The sequence below is a fragment of the Camellia sinensis genome, chromosome 7 (genome assembly GCF_055761805.1).
Source record: "Camellia sinensis isolate YWXY chromosome 7, ASM5576180v1, whole genome shotgun sequence".
In the NCBI taxonomy this organism is placed as follows: domain Eukaryota; kingdom Viridiplantae; phylum Streptophyta; class Magnoliopsida; order Ericales; family Theaceae; genus Camellia; species Camellia sinensis.
Genome location: NC_138967.1, coordinates 135,947,501 through 135,973,811, shown reverse-complemented (window position 1 = coordinate 135,973,811; position 26,311 = coordinate 135,947,501). Strand labels below are relative to the sequence as shown.

Genomic DNA, 26,311 nt, shown 5'->3' with positions numbered 1-26,311 from the left:
ATTTTTTATTACACATTTTTCCATAAAAAGTCTAAAAGTTAACCCAAACATCCATATTTTCAACCTCAATTTTTTAGTCCAAAAAGACAAAAAGTGCACTTATTTAAGACACCCCAAACAACCCCTAAATGAGTTTATTACACTTTTTATTTTAAACTATTATTGAATTGTCTACTTAATTCTTAAATTATCAATTGAATTTATTAAATTCTTAAAATATATAAATCAAAATCTATTTTGTGACATCCTAAACGTTTAATTAAACACCACATAAATATTTATAGTTAAATATAATTATAATTATATGTAGTGAAATATTATTAAATAAATAAATAATAAGAAATAAATATATAAGTCTAATTTGGCATTGGATTATCAAATATGGGATTAATTATGGACTATTATTTGGGACTAAATTAACACAAATATAGAATTATAATACTAATTGTGCTAAATTAGAGTTAAAGAGTAAATAAATAAATGTAAAAGTTAGAGTAAAAATAAATAATAATAATAAACTTGCTGATGAGATAAGGTCAATCAATTACTCTAGATTATAAACTTAGATTATAATATCTCAAGAGAGATGGTTGGATGCCATTTGTGCCACCTAACTTTAGGGAGAATGAGTCACCCTATGGAGGAAATCATGAGTTTGCATGTATATAAGAAATTGGGGAGGGGGGAACCACGACTGAGGTAAAGGAACGAGGGAAATAAGAGAGTGAAATAAAGAGAAACTGAAAGGAGGAAGAAAAGTTTCGAAAAGATAGGAAAAATAGAAAGGAAATAGTAAGACTTAATCTTAAGCTGAATTATATTATACATTGAGTTACCATAATATATTTTACTTATATTTTGACTTACCATAATTTATTTTTATACAAGTTGTATTTTATTAGTTATATTAATACAAGTTATATTTTATAAATATTTCAGTTACGTGGATTCATTTATGAACTCTATTTATTTAAAATGGAACTCACGGATATGCTGTTTAAATTTTAAAGAATATTTGACTATAACTTTATAAACAATTATGTTTTGTAAGTACCACCACGGGAGTCCCACGTCTTGGAGGACTTAAATAACCATTGGTCTCTATTTGGCCACTTTGTGGTCCTCTGTTTGTTATGGATCCATTGACCTCTGTTCTGTTCTGTTCTATACCGTGGTTATGGTTATTTATTTATATAATTTCTATATTTCAGTTTCTGTCACTTAAATGATTTATTTACCAAATTGAGTTATGTAAATGTTTTGGCTTAACTAAGGCTTTGTTTGGGAAGTTGTTATTTTAATAGCCTATTTTAGTTTTTGGCTATTTTAGTAGGCTAAAATTTTTGTGTTTGGGAAGATGATTGGATTTTTTTGTGGTTGGATGTGATGTTTGTGAGAGAAAAAGTGAAATGATTATGGGTTTGATGCGATATTTTGTCTTATTAGCTATTTTAGCCTATAATGTCTTTTTGTGAATTTTATTTTAAACTAGGCTATTTTTTTCTTGCCAAACACCCCCTAACTATCTATGGTTATTTTGTATTCTCTATACTCTTGACATAATATTTCTCACTCTACTGTGTGTTTATAACTATTATCATTTCAGGTGACGAGATATAGGGGAAACCCATAACCTCACGAAATGGAACCTGCACGTGGATTGATGTTGCACCATTATTTTGTCTTTATTTTCCTTTTTTTTTTTATATTATATTTTTGCTCCCTTTTGTTATACACAGGGTCGGTCACTGAATAATAAAATAATAAAAATCCTATAAATGTATTTTCTTTTATCAAAATAGTAATGGAGTAATTTCCTATTTAATTATTTTTATTTTCGCTTGCGCAATTTAATTTGCTACAAATAGAATAAGTTAGTAAGTTACGATTCCAACCTTAAATCTCTGGGGTTGAGTCGTGACATATTTAGTGCTTTTTTGATGGCAACCTAAAAAAAAAAAACATATTTTTTTCGATTTTTTTGTCCGTAGTATTTTTTTTTTTTCAAAATTATGTCAAATCTTTTTACTTTTTTGGTCCATCTTGTCAATATGAATCTAAAAAGTAATTTTTTTTTTGGAAAAATCCAAAAAAAAAATAAAAAAATGAAAAAGCCAAAATAAGCACACCCCCCCCCAAAATGCTTATTTTTTGGTTATTTTTGTCTTTTCTGAATTGTTTTTGAAATTTTTAAAAAAAATTATGATATTTCAATTTGTCTTGTCGAACTGTATCTAAAAATTTTAATTTTTTTAAAAAAATTTAAAATTTTCTACTAAATAAGCACTAAAAAAAATCTAAAAAATAAGCAAAACCCATTAAGTACTTAAAGTATTTAATTCAAACCTATTTAATCCTTGAAAAAATTACAAAAATAAATATAAATTCATAAATATTATAAATTAGTAAAATACCCTACCTAGTTAAAATTTGGAAAAATTAATGAAAGATCTCTTTTCAACCTTTAGTACTAGGAGAAGGCCACTGCAATTTTTTTTTTTTTTTTGTTGGTTCAAGTTCCTCATGTCAAAGCGCACTCAATTCACCCATACCCACACCCAGACCTACATCCACACCTCTCTCTCTCTCTCCCATATTTTTCTTTTGGGAAAATCGGTCTAGGGTCCCTCTCTCACTTTTCGTAATGGAAGACATCCACAAAATTATTTTTTGATGTCTAAGGTCCCTTTGTAGAAATAAGGTGGCACATATGCACTCCTCGATCGGAAACCCATATAAGGGTTGTTGGGACGCCGTGGACGGAACTGCTTCATCCCAGGGACATTAGTACGCTTGGCTGATACCTTCAATTGGCGGCCATGAAGTTGAGATTCATTCAGAAGCAGAGCCTCCTGAACAGCTTCTGTTTCAAGGAATTCCACATAGGCATACCCCTTTGGTTGGCCATACTTGTTGGTCCGAATAGTGACTCTGTTAACTGTTCCACAAGACTAAATTACATCATACCTGTAATGCGCCTGTTCGGGTCAAAGACGAGCATTTTCTCCAGCAAATACCAAAAACATAATTTCTCTGGGTTGTTGTTGTTGTTGTTGTTTTTTTTTTTTTTTTTTTTTTGGTGATGCAGAAAAATTTTCTGGTTAGATGTGAATGAGAAGAAAAGTAGAGAAACTCATCCAGAGAAATTTGGTCCAGAGAAATTCGCCTGGTCACTGTTCATAGAATTTCTCTAACCAATTTTCTCTGGACTGAAATTTCTCTGGACCAAATTTCTCTGGGCCAGAATTTCTCTGGACTGAAATTTCTCTGGACCAAATTTCTCTGGGCCAGAATTTCTCTGGACCAATTTTCTTTGGACTGAAATTTCTCTGGACTGAAATTTCTCTGGACCAAATTTCTCTGGGCCAGAATTTCTCTGGACCAATTTTCTCTGGACTGAAATTTCTCTGGACTGAAATTTCTCTGGATCAAGGTTGAGGGACCTTAGACATTATGAAAATATTGTTGATGGACCTTAGACATTATGAAAATATTGGGTGTCCTTTATGCTATAAAATCATAATACCAGGGACCTGAAAAAAAATACCCCTTTTCTTTTTCTGTTTAGAGAGACAAAGAAGTGACGGCGATGGTGAAGGGTGTTGTGTTAGTGAGGGTTGCCGATGGTGGATTGGTAGTTTTTAGAGGGAGAAAAGTTTAGAGGTGATGAGTTTGCTAGTTTTCAGATAGAGAGAAAGAAGAAGAAGAAGAAGAAGTAGTGGATTTGGTGGTTTATGAATTTTGCTGATAGATCAAATCACTAAGAAACAGATTGTTTATTCTTAATTCCTTGAAATTTATCTATGACAATTCATCCCCTATTTTGTCATTTTTAATTTTCTTTGACCATGTTATTTTTTAATTAGAGCAGTGATGTAATTTTCTCAAGATATATTTATGATTTGTAAATTTCTCCGGGTTAGATTTATGGATTGGAAAAATTAATTGCAATTTATGAAATAGTTAGCAAATAAGATTTTCATTCTATATTTTTTTGATTTGGATATGTTTTTGCTTTTATTTTTGTGATTTTTAAAGTTAATTTAAGTTTATAAGATTAGTTTGTAATATATGTACGATTTGTAAATTTCTCTGAATTATATAATGTGAATTGAACAAGTTGTTCAATTGTAGTTATTCTAACATAGAGAAATCTTTCTATTAGATGTTTTATTTGTGAAGTGTGTAAATTTCTCTGATGTGTAATATTTTCTTGATATGTTATTTTGTGAGCTTGATAATTTTGATTTGGAAGCTCTCTGTGTTTTTATGTGATTTCTAAATTTCTTTGAATTCTACTTACACACAAGAGAGTAATAGCTAGAGAAATTCCACATCTCAAAGGCAAGTGGTCAGTGAAATTTCACATACATATGAACAAACAAAAACTCAAATAAATTCCATATCTCCAGGGAGTAGTTGTAATGTGACAAGTGAAATTCAAATGCACAAGAGAATATTAAGTGAGTATGTGATGGCCAAATAAAATGAGCATAACAGAGAAATTTAGCACAGGTTTTTAGCTAGATAAAATCAGCTGAATACAAATTCTTCAATGTATCACACGAAGAGATATTTAGTCTAAGTTTTTAGGCAAAGAAAATTAACTAAATAATGGGTAATGTTGTTATAAATTTCACTACAATGACAGAGAAATTTAGCTTAGGTTTTTTGTTAGAAAAAATCAACTGAACAAAGGGTGATGGTTTCACAAATTTCTCTAAAATGGCAGGGAAATTTCAGTTTTGCAAATTTCTGTAGATATCACACAGGGAAATTCAGCCCAAGTTTATCTTTGTTAATCATAGAGATAGAATGACGTGAGGTATTTTGGACGCATCTTTTTTTTGAGGGACCTAAGCTATTATGAACTTTGTAGGTGTCCTTTATCCTCTAAAATCATAATATTAGGGATCTTAAAAAAATTTTCCCTTAAATTTTTATTTAAAGAAATCTTAAAATTTTATTCTATCTTCTACCATGGCTACTGGATTTCCTTTATCTAATATTATATGTTGAATTTTGATTATAATTTCTAATTGATTGCCTTTAAGTTTTTCATTAAATTTTTTTATAACTTAATTAATGTATTAGTTTGTTCTATTATTATTTGTAGCGAAGTATTATTACTTAAATTATTTTTTTCTACTTTTTTGGTATATCTAATACTCATATAAATCTATTGCCAAGACAAAAAAAATCAAGCTTTGATACTAATTGAACACATTGCAAAACAAAACACTTTTTTGGAGAAATTTAAGATTTTTTTCAAATAAAATCTTAATTAAGTCGGGTCTTCTACTAATTTAAAATACTTACGGATTTGTATTTCATTTTTAATTTTTTAGGAATTAAATATGTTTAAATTAAATATTTTAAGAACTTAATAGATTTAATTTATAATTTAGAAATTAAATAAATTTTGATTTATATACTTTAGACAACTAATATATTTAAGAACTAACGATTTTGTGATATTTCAAAGGTAAAAAATTGTAATAAAATCAAATCAAATTAGATGAAAAATTTGAAAAATAATGGGAGATGGTCTTATTGCAGGATAAATTTCACTAATAATCTTTATAATTTTTCTCAAATTTTAATTTAAAGTTCCTGTAATTTCAACTCCAACACATTTTGACCTTGCAGTTTTCCTTTAATTAACCGGTGTTAGAATTCTTAACAGAAAATCGAACACATCTGTAGTCAGATTCGTCTCAGTAGCAATAGAATCCACATTCTCATAATCACAGTGCCTATATTTTGAGAAAACCAAATCAAAACCCTAATTTGATGAATCCAACTCCCTAAAATCTTCTTCTTCCAAGCCCTAATAATCCTCCAATGGCAGCAGTCTCTGTCGCCGCCGAATGGCAGCTCCTCTACAACCGGTACTACCGTAAGCCGGAAATCTACCCAATGCAATGGAAACACGTCGATCTCAGCCGCAACAAGGTCGCCTGTGCTTCCTTCGGCGGCCCAATCGCCGTCATTCGCGACGATTCCAAGATAGTCCAGCTCTACGCCGAATCGGCTCTCCGAAAGCTCCGAATCTTCAACTCTGCCGGAGTCCAAATCTCCGAAACCGTTTGGAAAAACCCAGGTGGCCGATTGATCGGTATGTCCTGGACCGATGATCAAATTCTTGTTTTTGTTACTCAGGATGGTACGGTTTATCAATACAACATTCACTCCGAGCTAATTGAACCCAATCTTTCGATGGGCAAGGAGTGTTTTGATCACAGTGTTGTGGAATGTGTGTTTTGGGGAAATGGGTTGGTTTGTATCAATGAGGCCAATCAGTTGTTTTGCATTCCGGATTTTAAGAACCCGAAACCCTGCAAGCTCGCTGACCCGAATTTGGAGGAGTTTCCGCTCTGTGCTGCAGTGATCGAGCCGCAGTATACTATGTCTGGGAATGTGGAGGTGCTGCTTGGGGTGGATGATCATGTGTTGTTGGTTGAGGAAGATGGGGTTCAGCAAGTGGGTATTGGCTTGGGTCCGTTGCAAAAAATGGTGGTGTCGCGAAACGGGAAGTTGTTGGCTTCGTTTACTCATGATGGGAGGCTTTTGGTGATGTCTACAGACTTCTCCAAGATTATTTTCGAGTATAGTTGTGAGGTTGGTTTGCAGTTTTATTCATTAAGAATGTGTTTTGGGCATTAATATAGTTTGCTATTGTCATCTGATATGATATGTTTACTGGTTTCATTTCCCATAGCATGCAAATTTGTAGTTTGACATTTGAGTTTCAATACATTAGGATGAGAGGAAGACATAATTCATTAACGGTAATAGTAAATATTAATAGTAATAGGAATAGTAATGTTGCTCCATTTGCTTTTGGTGATGCTACAGACTTCTCCATGATTATTTTCGAGTATAGTTGTGAGGTTGGTTTTGAAATTTTCTTCATTAATAATGTGTTTTGGTCATTATTATAGTTCACTATTGCAATCTGATATGATATATTACTGGTTTCATTTCATATAGCATGCAAATTCATAGTTTGACATTTGAGTTTCAATACATTAGGATGGCAGGAAGACACAATTCACAAACAGTAATAGTAATAGTAATAGTAATGTTGTTTCATTTGCTTGAGCTTGATGTGATCCCTGGCTGAGGGCCTGTTGTTTGTGTTTTGTTTTATGTTTGTGTTTTATTTTGTAAGATTTTGAAAAGCAAAATGAAAACATGTTTTGTGCATGTTTTTGTTATGAGTTTTTGAAAATTGTTTTCAAACCAAGGCTCCAAACTGTAAAGCCATTTTTTTAAAAATATTTTACTGAAACAAGTGAAAAAATGTTGATGAACAGTAAACAGAAGCCCATTTGCACTTCAAACTCTTTTGAGGGCCTGTTGTTTGTGTTTTGTTTCATGTTTTTTTTTTATTTTAAAGATTTTGAAAACAAAATGAAAACATGTTTTCTGGTTTTGAGCTTTTGAAAAATGTTTTCAAAACAAGGTTCCAAATTGTAAAAACATTTTTTAAAAATATTTTTATTGAAACAAGTTGATGAACAGTAAACAGAAGCCCATTTGCACTTCAAACTCTTTTGGGAGAAAAATAAAAATATGTTTCCTGTTTTCTAGAGACAAAGAAAATGAAAAATGTAAATGACCCCTAAATATTCCTGATCGATAATATGGAGTTATTGGTTCGTTGGAGTAGATAGAATGGTGTTTTTATTCTTGACCCCACTTGACCATCTCTCCACTTAGATTGAATCACAACCTTGCCCAGAACCCAAACCAGATTTATTGGAGCTAAAACAAAGTTGGTGGAAAACGGACATACCAAACTAGAATAGCCTGAACCACTAAACTAGTTAGTTAGAACCCCTACCTACAAGAATCTTTCACAAGGATGCTAGGAATGAAAAGGATGAAGTCCACGTTTTCCAACTTCTTCAAAGTGAGGTTTCCAAGCTTGAATCCACTAAAAATGAAGTAAGGAGACTTGTACGAAGAGTGTTAGAAGTCCACCTTCGTCTACTTGGTGATAGAGGAACCAAAAGAAAGTAATATGGCTTTGAGAGAAACTTAGAGAAGAAAAGAGGAAGAGAGAAATTTGTGAGTGAGATAGAGTGGAAAGTGAGAGATATGTTCTACAAAGTGTAACAATAAAATGAGGGGAAGAATGGCCTTAATGTGGCTGACCAAGGGTGTGTTTGGGTGAAAAAATGTGTTAGTCCAATTGTCCTTCGATGTTTAAAGTGATCTCCCCTAGAGGAATGGGTCTTATGTATTGGGTAATTCAAGTAACCTTCCAAAAATGAACTTTGAGTGTGCAAGTAATGCATGACAATCATAAGAACTTGTGTTTTAAGAAATATGTCAGTATCCAATGCCTAAATAAGCATGGTGTAAGAAAAAGGAAAATAAAGTGAGGTCAAAACTTACTCATCCAACTGGAGCTGAAGTATCTACGTAAAGTAAGAGATAATAACTGCAGGGAAACCATTTACAAAAGAACCCTAAAAAACATCGGGTTGCATGTAAATGAGGTGCTCTACCTAACCGAGCTACAATTCTTAGTGCTTGTGATCCATACTTTATCATGTAGATAATTTCTTGTTAAGGTGACTAAGTGTTTGTATTTCAAATCTTGATGAGATGAGCATGACTAGTTTGGGGAATGGGATAAAAAATATATATATGAATACATACATATACATCATATATACCGCGTAATACATGTTAGGTATATAACTTCCCAAATACTTACACTTTTGGCCAAGCAGTCTAGGGTTTTCATTTATAGGAACACTAACATGTTTATCAACCAAACAAAAGCAACTCAAGCTTTACCAAATATGGAAACACTAACAATTTAGTCAAGCAAGTAAAAGTATCCCAAACATTTACCTTGTTGAGAATATCAATCTGGTCTAATTTCAACTAACTAGTCCATGTAACCATATTCCACTTTGGGCTAGGATACTTTTGAAGTCACATTCCAATTAAGGTTGAACTAGGAGAAATTTGCTAACCTTATTCACATTTTAATTTATAGACGAAATTAAGGCGAATAGTTCAATACCATAACCAAACTAATTTATCAATTGTCACCCAAAATGATGCATTAATTAAATCATATAATAATTAACTGGTGCATTAGTCAATTAAATTAAGGTTTGAATTTTCAAGACAGTACAATACATATATATATATATATATATGTATATCCATTTTTACTCATCATTTTCTCTCTATATATCCATTTCAGATGCCAACCTTTTTTATTGATTGGAAACAGCTTATATGACATACCTGTGCTTTCTTTTTTCCTTCCATTTTCACTTGCATAGTCAGCCCTACCTCCAGAACAGCTAGCTTGGTGTGGAATGGATAGTGTGTTACTTTATTGGGATGATATGCTTTTGATGGTCGGTCCTTATGGAGATCCTGTGCGCTATGTTTATGATGAACCAATTATGCTCATCCCAGAGTGTGATGGAGTGAGGATACTTTCGAACACAAGTATGGAATTTCTACAACGAGTCCCTGATTCAACTGTATCTATCTTTAAGATTGGGAGCACATTACCTGCAGCTTTGCTTTATGATGCCTTGGATCATTTTGATCGGCGGAGTGCCAAGGTAGGTGACCTCTTATGCGTAAACATAGCGTACTTACTTCTGTGATTATTTGCATACATCCTTTTCCTCATTTATCCTTTCATGTGGGCGGCTTAGATGTATTTTTCTCTTTTCCTTTTTGAAGTGTATATATTGAATCACATGCAATGGAATATCTTCTTCTATGTCTTTGTTCATGGGACACAAGTGAACTACATTTAGTTTGTGTGACAATATTGGAGGGGGATTAGTTAATTTAACACCTCGCACGAAGTGATTGTATAAGGAAAGGTACACATTCATTGGGGAAAGTAGCAAAATTCAACAACTCAAATAGCCCTTCATCCTTTTAACAATGAAAAAAAGAAGCCTTAATCCCTAGGAAGCACGGATACAGATATGAGATATGGGATACGGTGATATGACGATATGTTAAAATCTGAAAAGTAAGATACGGGTACGGCGGGGATACGTTCGTAAAAAAAAAAAATTTTTTATTTTTTATAATTTTAATAATGTAATATGCATGAAAATAAAACCTAAAACAAAAAAACATTCATAAAACATATAATATTAAACTTATTAATTACATTTAAAAATTGATAATCCTAAGGTTCCATTTAAAAAAATTCGAAACTCACAAAATATATATATATATAATTAATATAAAAGGGGAAAAAAAAAACAGAGCAGATAGACAAAAATGTGAGTGAGAGAGTGAGAGAGGAGTGAGAGAGACGAGAGATAGAGAGCAAGATGAGAGTGAGAGAGACGGAGAAAGAGAAAACGTAGAGTGAGAGAGAGAGAACTTGTTGTTGTATGCTTCGATTTGTTGAGAGAGAGAACTGTTGCTGTGATTTTTGCTTCAATTTTGCTAATTTTTGCTTCGAAGTTGAAAACCAGATTTTTGCTTCGATTTGAGCTTGGGGTTGTCTTTGATTTGATTTGACGAGCTGATGTGATTTGTATATTTGCAATTCAACTTCTTTTATTTATGGTTTGACCCATAAAAAAGTTTTCAAAATTATGTTTTTTGCCCCGCCGTATCCCAAATGTATCCATAACATATCTTCCTGTATCCAAGCCATATCCAAAATTCAAAAAAAGAAAAAAAAAAAATAGGGACACTTTCTAGCCATGTCCAATATGTATCTGGATGTATCTGACGCGTATCTATATCCGATATGTATCTGATACTTTTATGCAACCTATTTTGCAGTATCTGTGCTTCATTGCTTAATCCTATTACTTTCTATATTATGATCATTTTCTTATAAAAATAAAAAGAATAATAAACAAAATGCTAGAAACAACCAAATATATGTCCCAAGGATAAATGTAGATGCAAATCTCTCTCTTCCCCTTTTCTGTGATATAGTGGTAGTTGTTTGTTAAAGATGAATGCACTGGCTAAGTATATGGGTATTAGGTGCTAAATAGGTACGTGAAAAGTGTTCAAAATTAAGTAAAAGTGTTCGTAAAATTCTTACATGATTTTTTTCCCACCAGGCAGATGAAAATTTGAGATTGATACACTCATCGTTGCCTGAGGCTGTTGAAGCATGTATTGATGCTGCGGGTCATGAATTTGATGTCTCACGACAAAGGACATTGCTAAGAGCTGCGAGCTATGGCCAAGCGTTTTCCAGGTTGGTTTGGAAGCATTTTTGTGGTAGTTGTTTTTCATTAGTTAAAGCTAGTGATGAAAAATGACAAATCAAATGTTTTTGTGTATAATATGATTCATTTTTCTCTTTACAAACATGTTTAATACAAAATCAAGTATTGCAGTTTGGCTTAACAATCTATTCATCTGATAGAGATCGATCAATTTATTTTGAGTGACTCTGTGTCAAAGGTAAATACCGTATTGGATTATTATCTTGGGCATGGATGGCGCCAAGGTTGTAAAAGTCAAGACCTATGGTGGATCATTGCAGAGGTCTATAAAAATAGATCAAGAATCCTAACGAGAAAAAATTGAGTTGTATCATACATAGAAATATAGAATTCTGACAAGTGAGTGGAGAACAACTCTAAAATTCAAAATTTATGGCACACATATAGGACATAAGTATTTACAAGCAAATGGACTAACAGGTGCATGATCATACAGATTTGGATTCTTATTTATTATTTAACCAAAGAATACTCAGATTTAATATTACAAGCAGGGAACAATTCTCCAAAAAAAGCCTACGAAGAATACAGCCTATAAAGTTTGTATGTGTAAGAGCATCTCTAACGTTGAATCAAAAATTTCATCAAATTTGAGTAAAAAGTTGATGAAAAGTTTGATTTGATACTATGTACGCCAATGCTAAGGCTAGAATTTTCATCAGATTTTTTCACATACCGGGTTATTCGTGAGGATGTCCAGGCGGATGTCCCGGAGGTCATCCGGACATGAACAAAAAAGCCGTCAAAGTTACTCTTGGCTGGACATCTGGGTTCGGTAGGATGTCTGGCCCCACGGTAACAATTTAAATTTGATAAAAGATGAAAGGCTCCCTTCATTTGATGAAAGTTTTGGTTCATCTCTCATTTGATATGAGTTTGATGAAAGGGTTGGAGGTGATATAGTTGCCGTTTTTCATCAAATAAAAATTTGATGGAATATTAGATGCAGTGTTGGAGATGGTCTAAGCAATGCGTTATTTTGTGAGTTAAGGAAACAAAGCTTCTTTTTTCCTTTTCTCTTTTGGAGGATCTCTTTTCCTGGTTTTTCTTTTTTGTATATTCTCCTTTCTGTTTATTAATTCCTTTTTTTGTTGATAAACAAAGCTTCTTTTATTTTATTTTATTTTTTAAAAATTTCTTTTGCTTCTCCTTTGAAAGTTTATAAAGAAGAATGAGATTTGAACTAGAGGTTTGCTGAAATAATTATGTATTACAGCTCCAGATTTCTTGAAACTGAAATGATTTGAAGAGCTTTGTAGAATGAGATTTGACAAATAAGCTACGAAACATAGACCCTTCTTAAGGTGGCATGTTCATGTTCGACACGTGTTGGACATTGACACTTTCAGACACATGTCCAAACATGTACTGTTATCTTTTAAATGATTATTTATACTTGGGACACACTTCAGGCACTTGAGGGATACACATGTCTGTTAGTTAACCACACATGAAACGCTTTACAAGGTTGATTAAAATAATTTATGATCTAATGATATAAGAAAAACAATGAGATTTGTGCCTATTAATCCATGAATCTGGATCCTCTATAGTGCATTGTTTGTATTGTCCCAAAACGGCATCACTTTGGGGAGGGGGAAAAGGAAAGGGGTTGGTTCTGTTTTTTTTTTTTTTTTTTGAAGTTTTGCCCTAACACGACGTCGTTTTGGAGCACTATAGGGTGCACTACAAGCAATGCATTATAGAGGATCTCGATTCATATATGACACATAATAAATATGTAAAATCTTATATTTTGTACTTGTTCCCCACATGTAGTGCCTTGCATTTTTTTGAAATTGGAGTAGGTGTTCATGTCGGTGTCGGTGTCGTGTCATGTGTCCGTGCTTCTTAGCCAAGACAAGTCAAAACATACTATGGCATCTTTGGATATGGCTTTATTTATTTTCCCCACTGTTTGGATTCGAATTTTAACATGTATAACATATTTAGCTTGTTAAACTACAAAGAACACCAAATCCTCATTAACATAAAATTATGTTGTAATACTTGTTTTAGACTTATTATTCTAAATTTTGTTGTGTGTGAAGAACTTCCATTGTCTTTGTTTTGTGAGTACATCACGACAGAAGAATAGAATGTTTTTTTTGCTTAGCTTATATGTAGGATTTCTCCATCCACAATTGGTTTATCAGAGACCTGTCAATGTGACACCTGTGTTGACCACTTGTTGGACATGTCAAAAGACTTCACAATTTACGTAAGGATTTTCCCGGTATAAGGATGCCAATCTATTAAAGAATTTATCCTATGGTTACTGTATTTTTGTTGATCAACTATGCAATTGTTTCTCTGCATGCATAAACACATGCCTATACAGTAATTACCTTGTACTTATACAGGTAGATATGACCTATCCAATAGAGTAAATATTACAACACAAAAACACGTATCTCTCTGTTCAGATTTTGGGTAATGTCTACATCCAAGTCCTATTCCTTCCATCATTGGCTTTGACTGATGTAGGACAAGTAGGGATTACTTTCTTACAAGTAGTGAACCCGAGTTAAGTATACTGGCAGCAATAACAATAGACTTATAGGGTTAGATTTGGTGGGAGTTTGTGACTGCAAAAGTATTTAAAAAATTGAAGTTTTAAGGGTTTGTAAAAGGGTAGGGTTTTGGGAATGAAAACAAAAGTATTTAGGGATTATTGGGTGGCTGTTCTAAGCACTGTGAACAGTGACGTGAACATTAACCTTGCTGGATAGAAAAAGAGAATCACACAAACACAATCTCAAATCTTGATAATATTGACTCTACTCCTTAGTTGCACGAAACGGGAGCAGGAGCGGGAGCGGGGAATCGTAGTCATTCCAAGAATCGTTGATAGGGAGCATATGTATATATATTAAATAATATAATATATATATAAATATATTGTAAGATTATATATTTTTTTCTCTAATAATAATAAAAATATATGTTATAAATTTAAAAAAATATATATATGAAAAATCATATGTTAAAATATTATAATTATATACTTTTATTAGATTTTTTTCATTTATTATAAAATATTTATATTATTTTTTTTTATTTTATATAATATCTAATTAATTAAACACAACATAAAAATTTAAAAATAAATAACAAATAAACATTATTTTAAACATAAATAACTATTCATTTTAAACATTCATTTTTTGAGTTGGCCAACACAGGATAATAAATTAGTTAGGTGAAATTTATATATATTTGTGCAATCACAACCAGCAAGGCAGATTTCATTAATTGTAAAAAGAGAAGAGTTAAATCAAAAGTCATTTCGTATAAATATGACATTAAGACACAACTAGAATTAAATGAAAAGATGTTAATTTATAATATAAAATCTATACTTATATAAATGAAAAATAAGAAATTTAAGTATTAGAAGACTTTTCAGTCTTGAACGGAGAGGGAGGGAGAGAGAGAGAGAGAGAGAGAGAGAGAGAGAGAGAGAGAGAGAGACAAAGAAGAAGAAGAAGAAGACGACGCCTAATGAGAAAAAGAAGAAGATGCTTGCGAAGCACAAAGCTTGAGAGGAGATGAATAAGAAGATGAAGATCACAGCTTGAGGAGAAAATACATGGAATAAGACAACGCGATCTCCACTTTTGTAGCCCTAATCGCAAGTCCATATCAGGTTTTTCTTTTCCTTGCGATTCTCTCTCTCTCTCTCTCTCTCTCTCTCTCTCTCCCCTTCTTCTTTGTTGTTGCCATGAAACACAAATCCTTAGCTTGAGCGTTCCCATCCAGTTAGATCCACGATTCTATCTCAATGGGGATGCGATTCTAACACGATTCTTGCTATGAATCGTTGAATCGCGATTTTAGACGAGAATCGTCTCCTCTTCCCACGGTTCCTGCTACTAAGCTCTGCTTCTCAATCATTGAGATTACACATATTTATAGGCTAAAGACTCTCCTAATTCTATAAGGACTATAACTCAAATTTAGAATCTAAAAATATTTAGCAACTAATAATATTCTAGACCAACTATGACTTCTAATTCTACTTCAATCATAATAAGAAATTTTAATGAATTCTAATTCTACTTCAATATCAAAATTGAAAATTTAGACTTTTGACTACTAAAATTATTTTAGACATAATAAAACCCATATATGATGACCTATTTACTAACTTGATGCAAAATAATAAAACTCATGGGCGACCTCTACAACTCATGTCCAACAATTATTAGAATTACCATTATACCCTTAATTACTAAAACCTACTATAATGACATGTAGACTCAAAATAATTCCAAATCTTTAATTCTTGATGCTCTAAATGTGTTTCATTTGAAATTTGAAATTTGTTTTTTTTCTTCTTTCCATGATCTTCATCATTCTCCCTTGCATTTGAAAAAACTCGACCTCGAGTTTTGTAATGTTGAAGTATAAGGATTATGGACTTTTGCACTTGCAACCATTCAAATTGATTGTTTTGAATGAACGATGAGAAAATCAGAAAGCTCAATGTTGTCATCACACCATTGACCACATAGAATTATTAGGAATAATAAACTCAGTGTGAACTACATTTTTCTTGTGAAGATTACAAAGTTCAGTTACATTCGCATCATTTTCTTTGGCTTCCTTCACTTTAGAACCTTGATCATGATGATTTTTCATGCTTTCTTTAGTAAGCAAATTAATTTTCGCCTTTGTTTCTTCAACATCCTCAATATTAGCAACATGCTCATCTTGCTCTTTCATAGTTTCTTCAAAATCTTTAACACTATCATCCTGTTGCTCCTGGATAGTAGTCTTCTCTAAAATAGCAGTCAACAATCCTGCCATGGAAGCTTTCAATCCATTCAAAGTTGTTTTGATAGTATGCACATCACTCTTTATTGTTTTGCAACATCATCCTTAATTATCGCAAAATCCTCCTTTAACATTGCAACATCTTTCTTAGTAGCTCTATAATTTGTTGACAAGGCTTCAAACTTCCAATTTATTTCAATGCTTGTTAACATTGTAATAAAGAAAGTAATTTCATCAAAAGATTGGTAAGAAACAAGGTAGGATCTTCAAACTCTGATACCAAACTGATGTAGGACAAATAGGGATTACTTTCCTACAAGTAGTGAGCAAAGGTTAAGTATACTGGCAGCAGCAACAATAGATTTATAGGGCTGGATTTTGTGGGAGTTTGTGGTTGCAAAAGTATTTAAAAAATAGGAGTTTAAGGGTTTGTAAAAGGGTAGGGTTTTGGGAATGAAAATGCAAGTGTTTTGCGGTTGTTGGGTGGCTATTCTAAGCACTGTGAACAGTGACATGAACAGTAACCTTGCTAGAGAGAGAAAGAGAGAGAGAGAGAGAGAGGTGCTTTACCCTCACAGGGGATAGGCCAATCACACAAACACAATCTCAAATTTTTATAATGTTAACTCTGCTCCTCAATCATTGAGATTACACATTTATAGTGATGTAGAATATAAGAAACTCAAGGAAGGCTAAATTCAGAGAAGTGATGATACTTGGACATTGGCATGCTTTCATAGAGAAACTGATAAAAATATTCTATAATTATATTTTTTAGTATTATTAGAGTCTTTTTTTTTTTATTATTTTTTTATATTTTCTAGGATTTTTAAGGTTAGCAGGATTTTGATAATTTTATATTTGTTGGCATGGGTCGTATGGTGCGCCGTGTGGGTCAAGTTATTTAATTAGTCTTTGTTTTTGTTTCTTATTTGGTCTTAAATTAGTTTTAGAAATCAAATATATTTTAATGGTTTCCTTTTTTTGGTTGTAGTTGGTTTAGGAAGTCTTTTAATCCTATATAAAGCTATGTAATGCTTATAATTGATAGAGTTGATATTTTATAAAAAAATTGAGAGCTTTTAAGTTTCTTTATGGATTGTGTAATGCAATCAAATCCTAGGTGTGATGTCTATGGAATCTAGGTGCGATGCCTAGACCTATGTTCTCTTCTTTCTTCTTTTTCTTTATTGTTCATGAGTTACTGTTCACAGCCTCATGACTGCCCCTAAACAGTGCTAAAATCCCAACTTTTCATGCTTAAACTCTTACCTATTTATTACCCTAAACAAACCCTACTTGTACCCTATACTCTTATTGCAATTTCAGCAATAAAATCCAATTAAAATCAGCTCCAAAGCCCAGATTTGTTGCTGCCCGTAATTGTCCTACATCATATAGGCTAAAGACTCTTCTAATTCTATAAGGACTATAATTCTCCCCTGCTGTTTATCCTAGTTATGGAGGCTTTTAGTAGATTGCTGTCCAGGGCTGTACATGAAGGTTTGTTGCAAGGTTTTAGTGTGGGTTCGTCAATTGGGACAGCAATGGGGGTGTCTCACCTACTGTATGCAGATGATGCTTTGGTTTTTTGCAATGTGGATGTGGTGCAGTTGGGCTTCCTTCGATGTGTTCTAATTTGTTTTGAGGCAATTTCGGGCTTACAGATTAATTTAAGTCCGAGTTGATCCCGGTAGGAGAGGTTGAGAGGTTGCCCGTGTTAGCGGTGGTTTTAGGCTGTTAGGTGGCCAATTTACCAGTGATTTACTTGGGCTTGCCGCTGGGTGCTAGTTTCAAGGCGAAAGGGGTATGGGATGGGGTGGTGGAGCGGGTACAATGTCGTTTGGCAGGTTGGAAGCATCAATATTTATCGAACGGAGGAAGGTTGACGTTGATTAATAGTGTGTTGAGCAGTCTTCCGACTTTATGTCATTGCATGTTATTCCCGTCTCTGTGGCTGACTGCCTAGAGACACTTTAGAGGGATATTTTGTGGGGGGTGGAGGAGAGGATTTTACATATAACTTGGTTGATTGGGGGCGGATTTGTTGCCCCAAGGAGGTGAGCGGTTTGGGGGTGCGGAGTTTGGTGCAGTTTAATAGGGCTTTGTTAGGGTAATGGTTGTGGCGGTTTGCTGGCGAGCGGGATCGCTTTTGGCGTAGGGTGGTGGCCTCTAAGTTTGGGTTTGTTGAGGGGAATTGGCGGTTGGGGGGATGTGATGGGGTCTCATGGGACGGGCTTTTGGAAAGAAATTTGTTTGGGGAGGGGGGAGTTTTGGGAGAGGGTGAATTTTCGAGTGGGGACTGGGGAGAAGCTTAGATTCTGGAAGGACAGATGGTGTGGGGAGATGGTGTTGGAGGTGCAATTCCCTTTGATTTTTAGCATTGCAAGGGATCGGAAGGCTACGGTTGCTTCTTGTTTGGGGGGTGGAGAGGTGGTGTTTTGAGATATGCAGCTTCAGCGTGAAGTTCAAGATTGGGAAGAGGGCCAGTTGAGGGAGTTGTTCGGCTTTCTATATGGGTTGGGCTTCTTGGGTAGGGGAGATGATGTGTTGGTTTGGAATGTGGCAGGTGCCAAAGGTCAATTTTCTATTCGATCCTTTTATCGGAGTTTGGCGGGGGTGATGGGCGGTGTGTTTCCTTGGAGGAGTATTTGGGTGCCCCGTGTTCCTTCTAAGGTGGTTTTCTTTTTATGGACGGCTGCTTTCGGCTGAAATCTCACAATTGATAATCTAGTTCGCTGGGGGCATGTGTTAGTCAACCGTTATTGTATGTGTTGTGTTGATGCAGAGTCAGTTGATCATTTATTTCTTCATTGTTCTGTTGCTTCGTGACTTTGGGGGTTGACTTGTTCTCTTTTTGGGATTATGTGGGTGCAACCAAAGGGGGTTGTGGACATGTTGTGGAGTTGGAGGGGGCTCTGGTTTAATGGTGTCAGCGACGGGTATGGTTGTTGGTGCCTTTTTGTTTGATGTGGTTGGTGTAGCTGGAAAGGAACAGGAGAACTTTCCAAGAAATTGAGCATTCGGTGTTAGGGCTGCAGAATCGGTTCTTAGTTATCTTGTATAGTTGGTTGGAGTGTAAAGTCGATCTGGATTTGTTTTCTTTCTTAGATTTTTTGGATCATGTAGTTGGTTAGGTGGGTTTTGATTTGCTCTTTTGGTGCTCTTGTATTCTTTGCATCATCTTGATATTTTTCAATAAATCTTATTACTTATCAAAAAAAAAAAAAAAAAAAAAAAAAAAAAAAACGGTAACTACTAATATTCTAGACCTACTATAACTTTCAATTCTACTTCAATCGTAATAGGAAACTTTAATGAATTCTAATTCTACTTCAATATCAAAATAGGAAATTTGGACTTTTGACCACTAACATTATTTTAGATATAATAAAATTCATTTATAATGACGCATTTAATAAGTTGGCCCAAAATAATAAAACCCATGGGCGACCTCTACAACCCATGTCTAACATAATAAAACCCATTGGAATTACCATTATACTCTTAATTACTAAAACCTACTATAATGACCTGAAGACTCAAAATAATTCCAAATCTTTAATTCTTGATACCCGAAATGTGCTTCATGTGAAATTCTGGATTTATTTTTTTTCTTCTTTCCATGATCTTCATCACTCAAGCTACGTTAATGCTTTATATATGGAAGATATGCACAAACAATCAATAAAGCCACATTTTATATTGTCCGTTTGTTTATTTTTTCCCGCTTGTTTTCCCTTCTTCTTTTTCTTCCCCCCCCCCCCAAAAAAATATATATATATTTTTTATTTAATTCTTTTCCTCTTTTTATTAATTGTTGGGCTGACTGTGGGAGGTTTAGAAGGGAACTTAGATGTTGCAAAACTAAAATGTATGGTTGACTATTGCTACGATCCCACATTGGTTACCATAGGCCTTGGCCATGTGCAAATAAGCCTTTGGGCACTCTTCCCTTGCAAGCTGGTTTTCAACGGTGAGTTCTACCCAAGGGGTTCGTATCAAATACATCAATGTATAACCAAGAATATACTGTGTTTGGTTTAATAAATACTGGAAATTATCAGTATATAACCAAATTTTATAGACAAATTATTTTTATAATAACTACATTCTATCAATAAACCAAACCAAACCAAGCTTTAAGTTCCATCAAATGAGGTTGGCTACATGAATCCGTCTTCTCCACGCAGCCCTATCAAAGGCCATTTCATTAGTCAAATTAAGTAGATCCATATTTCTATTTACAATGCTAACCAACGTTAATCTAGGTCTACCCCGTCCCCTAACACTTCCATCTACTGTTACAGCGCATCTCTTCACTACTGCCTTTGTTGGTCTCCGTTGAATATGACCAAACCATCTCAATCGATTCTCTCTCAACTTATCTTCTATCACTACTACTCCTACCCATTCCCGAACACTCATTCCTAATTCTGTCCTTTCTAGTCTTGCCACACATCCACCTTAGCATTTTCATCTCAGCCACACTCATCTTATCTACATGTTGTTTCTTGGTTGCCCAACACTCCGTCCCATACAACATCGCTGGTCTAATAGCCGTCATATAGAACTTACCTTTAAGTCTAGTGGGTATTCGTTTATTACACAGTACCCCAGACGCAATTTTCCACTTACACCATCCCGCTTTAATCCTATGGGCTACATCCGCATCAATCTCCTCCGCTGTTGTGATAATCGACCTTAAATAACGAAAATGTTCACTCTTAGGCAGTTCTTGGTTCTCAATCTTCACTTCTTCTCTGCTTTCATTGTTACTGTTACTAAATTTACACTCCATGTACTCTGTCTTAGTTCTGCTTATCCGGAATCCTTTAGATTCAAGAGTTTTTCTCCAAATCTCCAACTTTGTATTAACTACTTCTCTAGTCTTATCCACTACCTATATCGTCTGCAAAAAGCATACACCATGGCACGTCATCCTGGATATTTCTCGTCAACTCATCTATAACTAAAGCAAAAAGATAAGGACTTAAGGTAGATCCTTGGTGTAACCCTACAGTGATAGGAAATTCATTTGTCTCTCCAGCAGGCGATCTAATAGTGGTCACCACCCCTTCATACATGTCTCTAATCACATCAATATAAGATTTTGTTACCTCTTTCTTCGCTAACACCCACCATATTATATCTCGGGACACTCTATCATATGCTTTATCAAGGTCGATAAACACCATATGAATGTCTCTTTTCTTTTTTCTATACTTTTCTATTACTCTCCTCAAAAGATAGATCGCTTCCATTGTTGACCTGCCAGGTATAAACCCAAATTGATTCTCTGACACCTCTGTTATATCTCGCAATCGGCGTTCTAGGAAAATCATTTTTACCTACTAGATAAATATTTTCTTGCTTAAGTTTAGTGAAAGAGCGCAAGAGTTTGTATTTGCTGCAGAGTTGCTTTCTTTTCTCAATATCACATGGTTTAAACTTTTGTTATATGCATGTTGTGACTGTATAGCTTAATGTAGCATCAAAACTCACAAAAGAGCAGCCATTTTTTCTGTTTTCTGCTATTGATAATGATATCTAGTGGTCTTTGGCAGCCACTTTCAATGTGATCGCTTCCAAGAGAGTTTGTATTTGCTGCATAGTTGCTTTCTTTTCTCAATATCACATGGTTTAAACTTTTGTTATATGCATGTTGTGACTGTATAGCTTAATGTAGCTTCAAAACTCACAAAAGAGCAGCCATTTTTTCTGATTTCTGCTATTGATAATGATATCTAGTGGTCTTTGGCAGCCACTTTCAACGTGATCGCTTCCAAGAGATGTGTAAAACTTTACGGGTCTTAAATGCTGTACGCAACTATGATATTGGCATCTCTCTTAGTATTCAACAATACAAGGTCTTCAAAGCTTACTAAATTCAGGTTTCTGAACTTTTGTTTTTCTTTTTTTGAAATCTTAGCTATTATCATAATATCCTTGCTCTTTCAGTTGCTTACTCCATCAGTTCTTGTTGGTCGTTTAATTAATGCCCACCAACACGTTGTTGCACTTCGGATATCAGAGTACCTTGGTATGAACCAAGTAAGTTCAGTTGTCAAATCTCATCAATTCTTAATTCATGGTTTGAAAGTATGCTGCTTTATTTTTCCTTTTGTTAGCCAGAAAATGCATCTTTTATGCATGATAGTGATTTTCAGGGACATGGGAAGCATTATTTTCAATACATTTCCTCTTTCCTTGGTGTTGCCTGAAATTGAGAACTCCAAGGCTTGAAGAAGCATAGGAAAAAATATTCTAGAGATTTGTGACAATGCAGAAATGAAAAATCAAAATATGAAGAAATAAATGAAGTAAAATATGCACTATGGATGGCGTTATATTGCACACTTGTAAAAAAGAAAGGTTTGACTAAAGTTGATTATGAACAATGACCGACATTTAGGGGGGGGGGGGATTTGTGACGTGTGGATGTACTCCTGATATTAGAAAGATGGTAGATGCTGAGGTTGTGATGATAAACATGCAAGATCGCTAAAGTAGAAGCTAAAAGCCCTTCTCCTCCTGTTTTTCAATAATCAACTTTTTTTCAGCTTATTTAAACTATTTCTGTCTCATAAGTTGTGTTTTTGTGATTTATTTGTGGTGTTAGGTACAGATCATTGGAGTTATGAAAGGATGCACCACAAGAAAAATCATAGTTACAAACTATTGTAGTTATGTAACAAACCATTATAGTTATGTTATGAACATAAAAATATAATTAACTATTGTGGTAAGAACAATTATTAACTATTCTAATTTTATTACAAATAATTGTGGTGTTGTTTCGGAAGGGCATATATCATATGCACTTTTTAAGGATTTGTACCATAATTTTTCTCTTCGCTTAACTATTTTCCTCTTTTCTTCATTTGTATGAGACAACTTCAAAAATTTATGCAGTCAGTGCGATTTGTAATTCATTACCATTCATGTATTAGATTAATTATGTGATATAACTTTTGATTTGCATTTTTCTAGTAGTGAATCATTGAAGTTCAAGTTTTTGTAATACATTTAGAGTGTTTTCATTTTTCATTAGCCTATTTTTAATAGCTGTTTGTTGATTTTAGTTTTTTGAACTTGACTTGACCCAATGACCGCTTGGACTTGCCCAATGCCTTGCTTTTGGCCCCTCCAATAATGCAATCCTGGCTCTGCCCCTGCACTAACAAATTTCTAAGATAAAAAATGCCAAACAACCCCTATATATAAACTAAAGAAAATACCCAAAATTGCAACAACTGAAGAGGCTTTAAGTTGATGAGTCATACAATGAAATTGTGGAAGAGTGTGATTGAGCATCGCTTAAGAAGTTACAACAATAATATCAAAGAATCAGTTTGGATTTCTGTCTGGTAGATCAACTATAGAAGCGACCTATTTATTAAGAAGATTAATAGAATAGTACAGAGGAAAGGATGTTTGTATGGTTTTTATATGTCTGGAAAAAGCTTACAATATGGTGTGTAAAGATGTAATATATGGTGGATATAACAGAAAAAAGGTGTGACAAATGGCATATTGATGTGATAAAGGACATGTATGATGGAGTTGTAACTACTATTAGATCACCTACTAGAGACTAGTTAATTTCCAATCACTGTGTAGCTCAAATACACTGACTTTTCCATCTAAGTTCATTCAAGTTCTATTAAAATATTTTTTTACATCTTGGGTTCACTGCTAGTGGTTTAGTATTTGACTCTATGCCAATGGTCTGTTCTCTTTTTAATGTTGAAAAAGAGGCTCTTTGCAATGCTGGTGGGAGAATTTTGCAGTGATATGGTTTCTCATATAATTGGAATCCTTTTTAGTAACTATTTGAAGGGGAAATTGAGATACATTTATAGCCTAGGTGTTTTGTACTCTTATTGAAAACTAGTTGACTTGTTTCGACTTAACTGCTGCCTCCTATTTGGAACTGGAAACTATGACATCATTTATATGCTCATTTTCATTGCTTGGGTTTGTATAGGAAGTGGTGATAATGCACTGGGCATGTGCAAAGATAACAGCTTCTTTAGCAATTCCTGATGTCACTCTCCTTGAAATTTTACTTGATAAGGTTTGTGTTATCTTTTGTAGTTGTTTAGTTTGGCCTGAAAGTGTGATGATTTTGTTCATTCTATGCCATCTAATTGGAAAGTATGACAGCGCTTTTTTTGTTTTGTTTTTGTTGTTTTTGTCCAGCTGAAAATATGCAAAAGTATATCTTATGCAGCAGTTGCTGCTCATGCAGATAAGAGTGGCAGACGTAAATTGGCTGCTATGCTTGTTGAACATGAACCACGTTCTTCCAAGCAGGTTCTTTCTTCTTTCTTTTCCACTATTTCATTCTTTTTCTTTCTTTTGATCCTTTGTTGGAGAAATGTCTCTCTAAAATGTGTTTTCTTGTTTAGATGAACTGAATGACAGCTTTAGTCATTTTGTAAGAGATTTTGATCCTTGTCTCAGGTTCCTCTACTACTCAGCATTGGGGAGGAGGATACAGCTCTGACAAAGGCAACTGAAAGTGGTGATACCGACCTTGTTTATCTTGTCCTATTTAATATCTGGCAGAAGGTATCACTTGTGATATATACTTATTTTAAGTAATTTGTATGCCTTAACATACTTCTATAGATGAATCCATTAACATTTATGGAGTGCAAACGAATTTCACTTTCTTGGGTTGTGATTTTTTTTGTCTTTTCTACATACATTTGTTAAACACAGAGGCCACCATTGGAGTTATTTGGAATGATACAGGCCAGAACACTGGCACGTGATTTATTTATAAGTTATGCACGGTGGGTACACTCTATTTGACTCTTTTGAGGGTTGTTTCTTTAATCTGAGGACCTTGTTATGTAAACCTGTTATTATTTCTTTATTTGTGCAGATGCTGTAAGCATGATTTTCTGACGGACTTCTTTCTTTCGACTGGGCAGCTTCAAGTAGGTTGACTCGACTTATGTGGGTTAAAATCTTGTTCCTGCATTTTTATTTTTCTTTTAATGGATATCATATATTGGCTGCAATATGCTATGTCATTTATGCATGGATATGGCAGTTAGTTATAGTTGGTTATTCCAGTAATATATTAGTCATTCCCCAACATAGGTTATTTTTACGGTTTAACAAACGGATACAAGGACATATGGGTTTGTCATTATTTAATGTTTACATGCTCAAAATATAATCAGATCTCCTCTCTGCTTCACTGTTTGAGGAATTGTCTTCTCACTAGACAAGTTACGGCTTGCTGTAGGAGATGTCTTGAATATTTGATAGGTTTTATGATAATCTTGTGCAGTGAAATGCTATGTGCATGTAAATAAATTTGCAAGTGATAAAGAGGCAAGCTGCAGGGTCTCTGTGTGTGTCCCTCTTTCTCTGCAAACTAAAGTTAGGAAACATTCTTTAATGTTATCCTGCAGTATATTATGAATTTAATTCAATTTTATTTTTTAAGCTGTTGTAAAATTATATGGGATCTAACAAATTCATTAATAAAAAATGAAAAGATGCAGGATGTATCTGATTTAATTCTGATTAACAATATGATGAATTATATGCTAATTGCTATGTTCTACTTCTGCTCTTGTAATACTTTATTTGATTTTTTGTAGGAGGTCTCTTTTCTTTTGTGGAAAGAGTCATGGGAACTAGCAAAAAATCCAATGGCAAGCAAAGGATCTCCCCTTCATGGTCCACGCATAAAACTTATCGAAAAGGCTCAAAGTCTCTTTGTGGAAACAAAGGAACATACATTTGAGTCAAAGGCTGCTGAAGAGCATGCAAAATTGTTAAGGTGAATCTGTTGCTCACATGTTTGGTTCATAACTATTCCATTGGTACATTGACAAATCTAATCACATCTAGGCTGTGCAGTTTGGTGTCAATTGTTGTGACTTAAGACCTTTATGTCACGATAACTAACCATAGTGCAGGATTTGGAGTTTCTATAGATGTACATGATAGAAAATAATTATAAATGAAAATTAGTTCTTTTACTATGTATGAATTAATTGGTGCAAGCATTTTTCTTTATTTGAAAAGAGGAATCAGCCTAGTCATTAAGTAACTTTGAAGAATGTCTTCTTCCACAACTTCATTTTCAGCGAAAGTCTTCTTTCGCAATGTCATTTTCAAAATTAGTGAATCTCATTGATGCACATTTGCCACCCTGTCTTGGATGGAGTACTTCATCCAGTATTTTATATCAGTCGACATACAAGTTTTAAAGTGGTCCATGCGGTCACTTGTCAACT

The 26,311-nt window shown here is 33.9% G+C and overlaps 1 protein-coding gene across 2 annotated transcripts in view; it reads left to right on the top strand.

Moving 5' to 3' along the window:
• The first annotated feature begins 5,516 nt into the window (after positions 1 to 5,516).
• The window catches only part of VCL1 (vacuoleless1 (VCL1)), a 23,045-nt gene continuing 2,250 nt past the window's right edge, over positions 5,517 to 26,311 (top strand). The window contains exons 1-11 of one of the 2 annotated variants that reach the window (XM_028217409.2): positions 5,517 to 6,621; positions 9,315 to 9,605; positions 11,094 to 11,233; positions 21,808 to 21,913; positions 22,005 to 22,097; positions 24,034 to 24,123; positions 24,249 to 24,362; positions 24,513 to 24,620; positions 24,774 to 24,847; positions 24,940 to 24,994; positions 25,670 to 25,851. In XM_028217409.2, the coding sequence (XP_028073210.2) occupies positions 5,845 to 6,621; positions 9,315 to 9,605; positions 11,094 to 11,233; positions 21,808 to 21,913; positions 22,005 to 22,097; positions 24,034 to 24,123; positions 24,249 to 24,362; positions 24,513 to 24,620; positions 24,774 to 24,847; positions 24,940 to 24,994; positions 25,670 to 25,851 (2,030 nt within the window). In that variant the 5' untranslated portion in view covers positions 5,517 to 5,844. Of the gene's footprint in view, positions 6,622 to 6,749; positions 6,894 to 9,314; positions 9,606 to 11,093; positions 11,234 to 21,807; positions 21,914 to 22,004; positions 22,098 to 24,033; positions 24,124 to 24,248; positions 24,363 to 24,512; positions 24,621 to 24,773; positions 24,848 to 24,939; positions 24,995 to 25,669; positions 25,852 to 26,311 lie in introns of those variants that run through there. The other variant, XM_082879435.1, reaches the window with a different exon arrangement.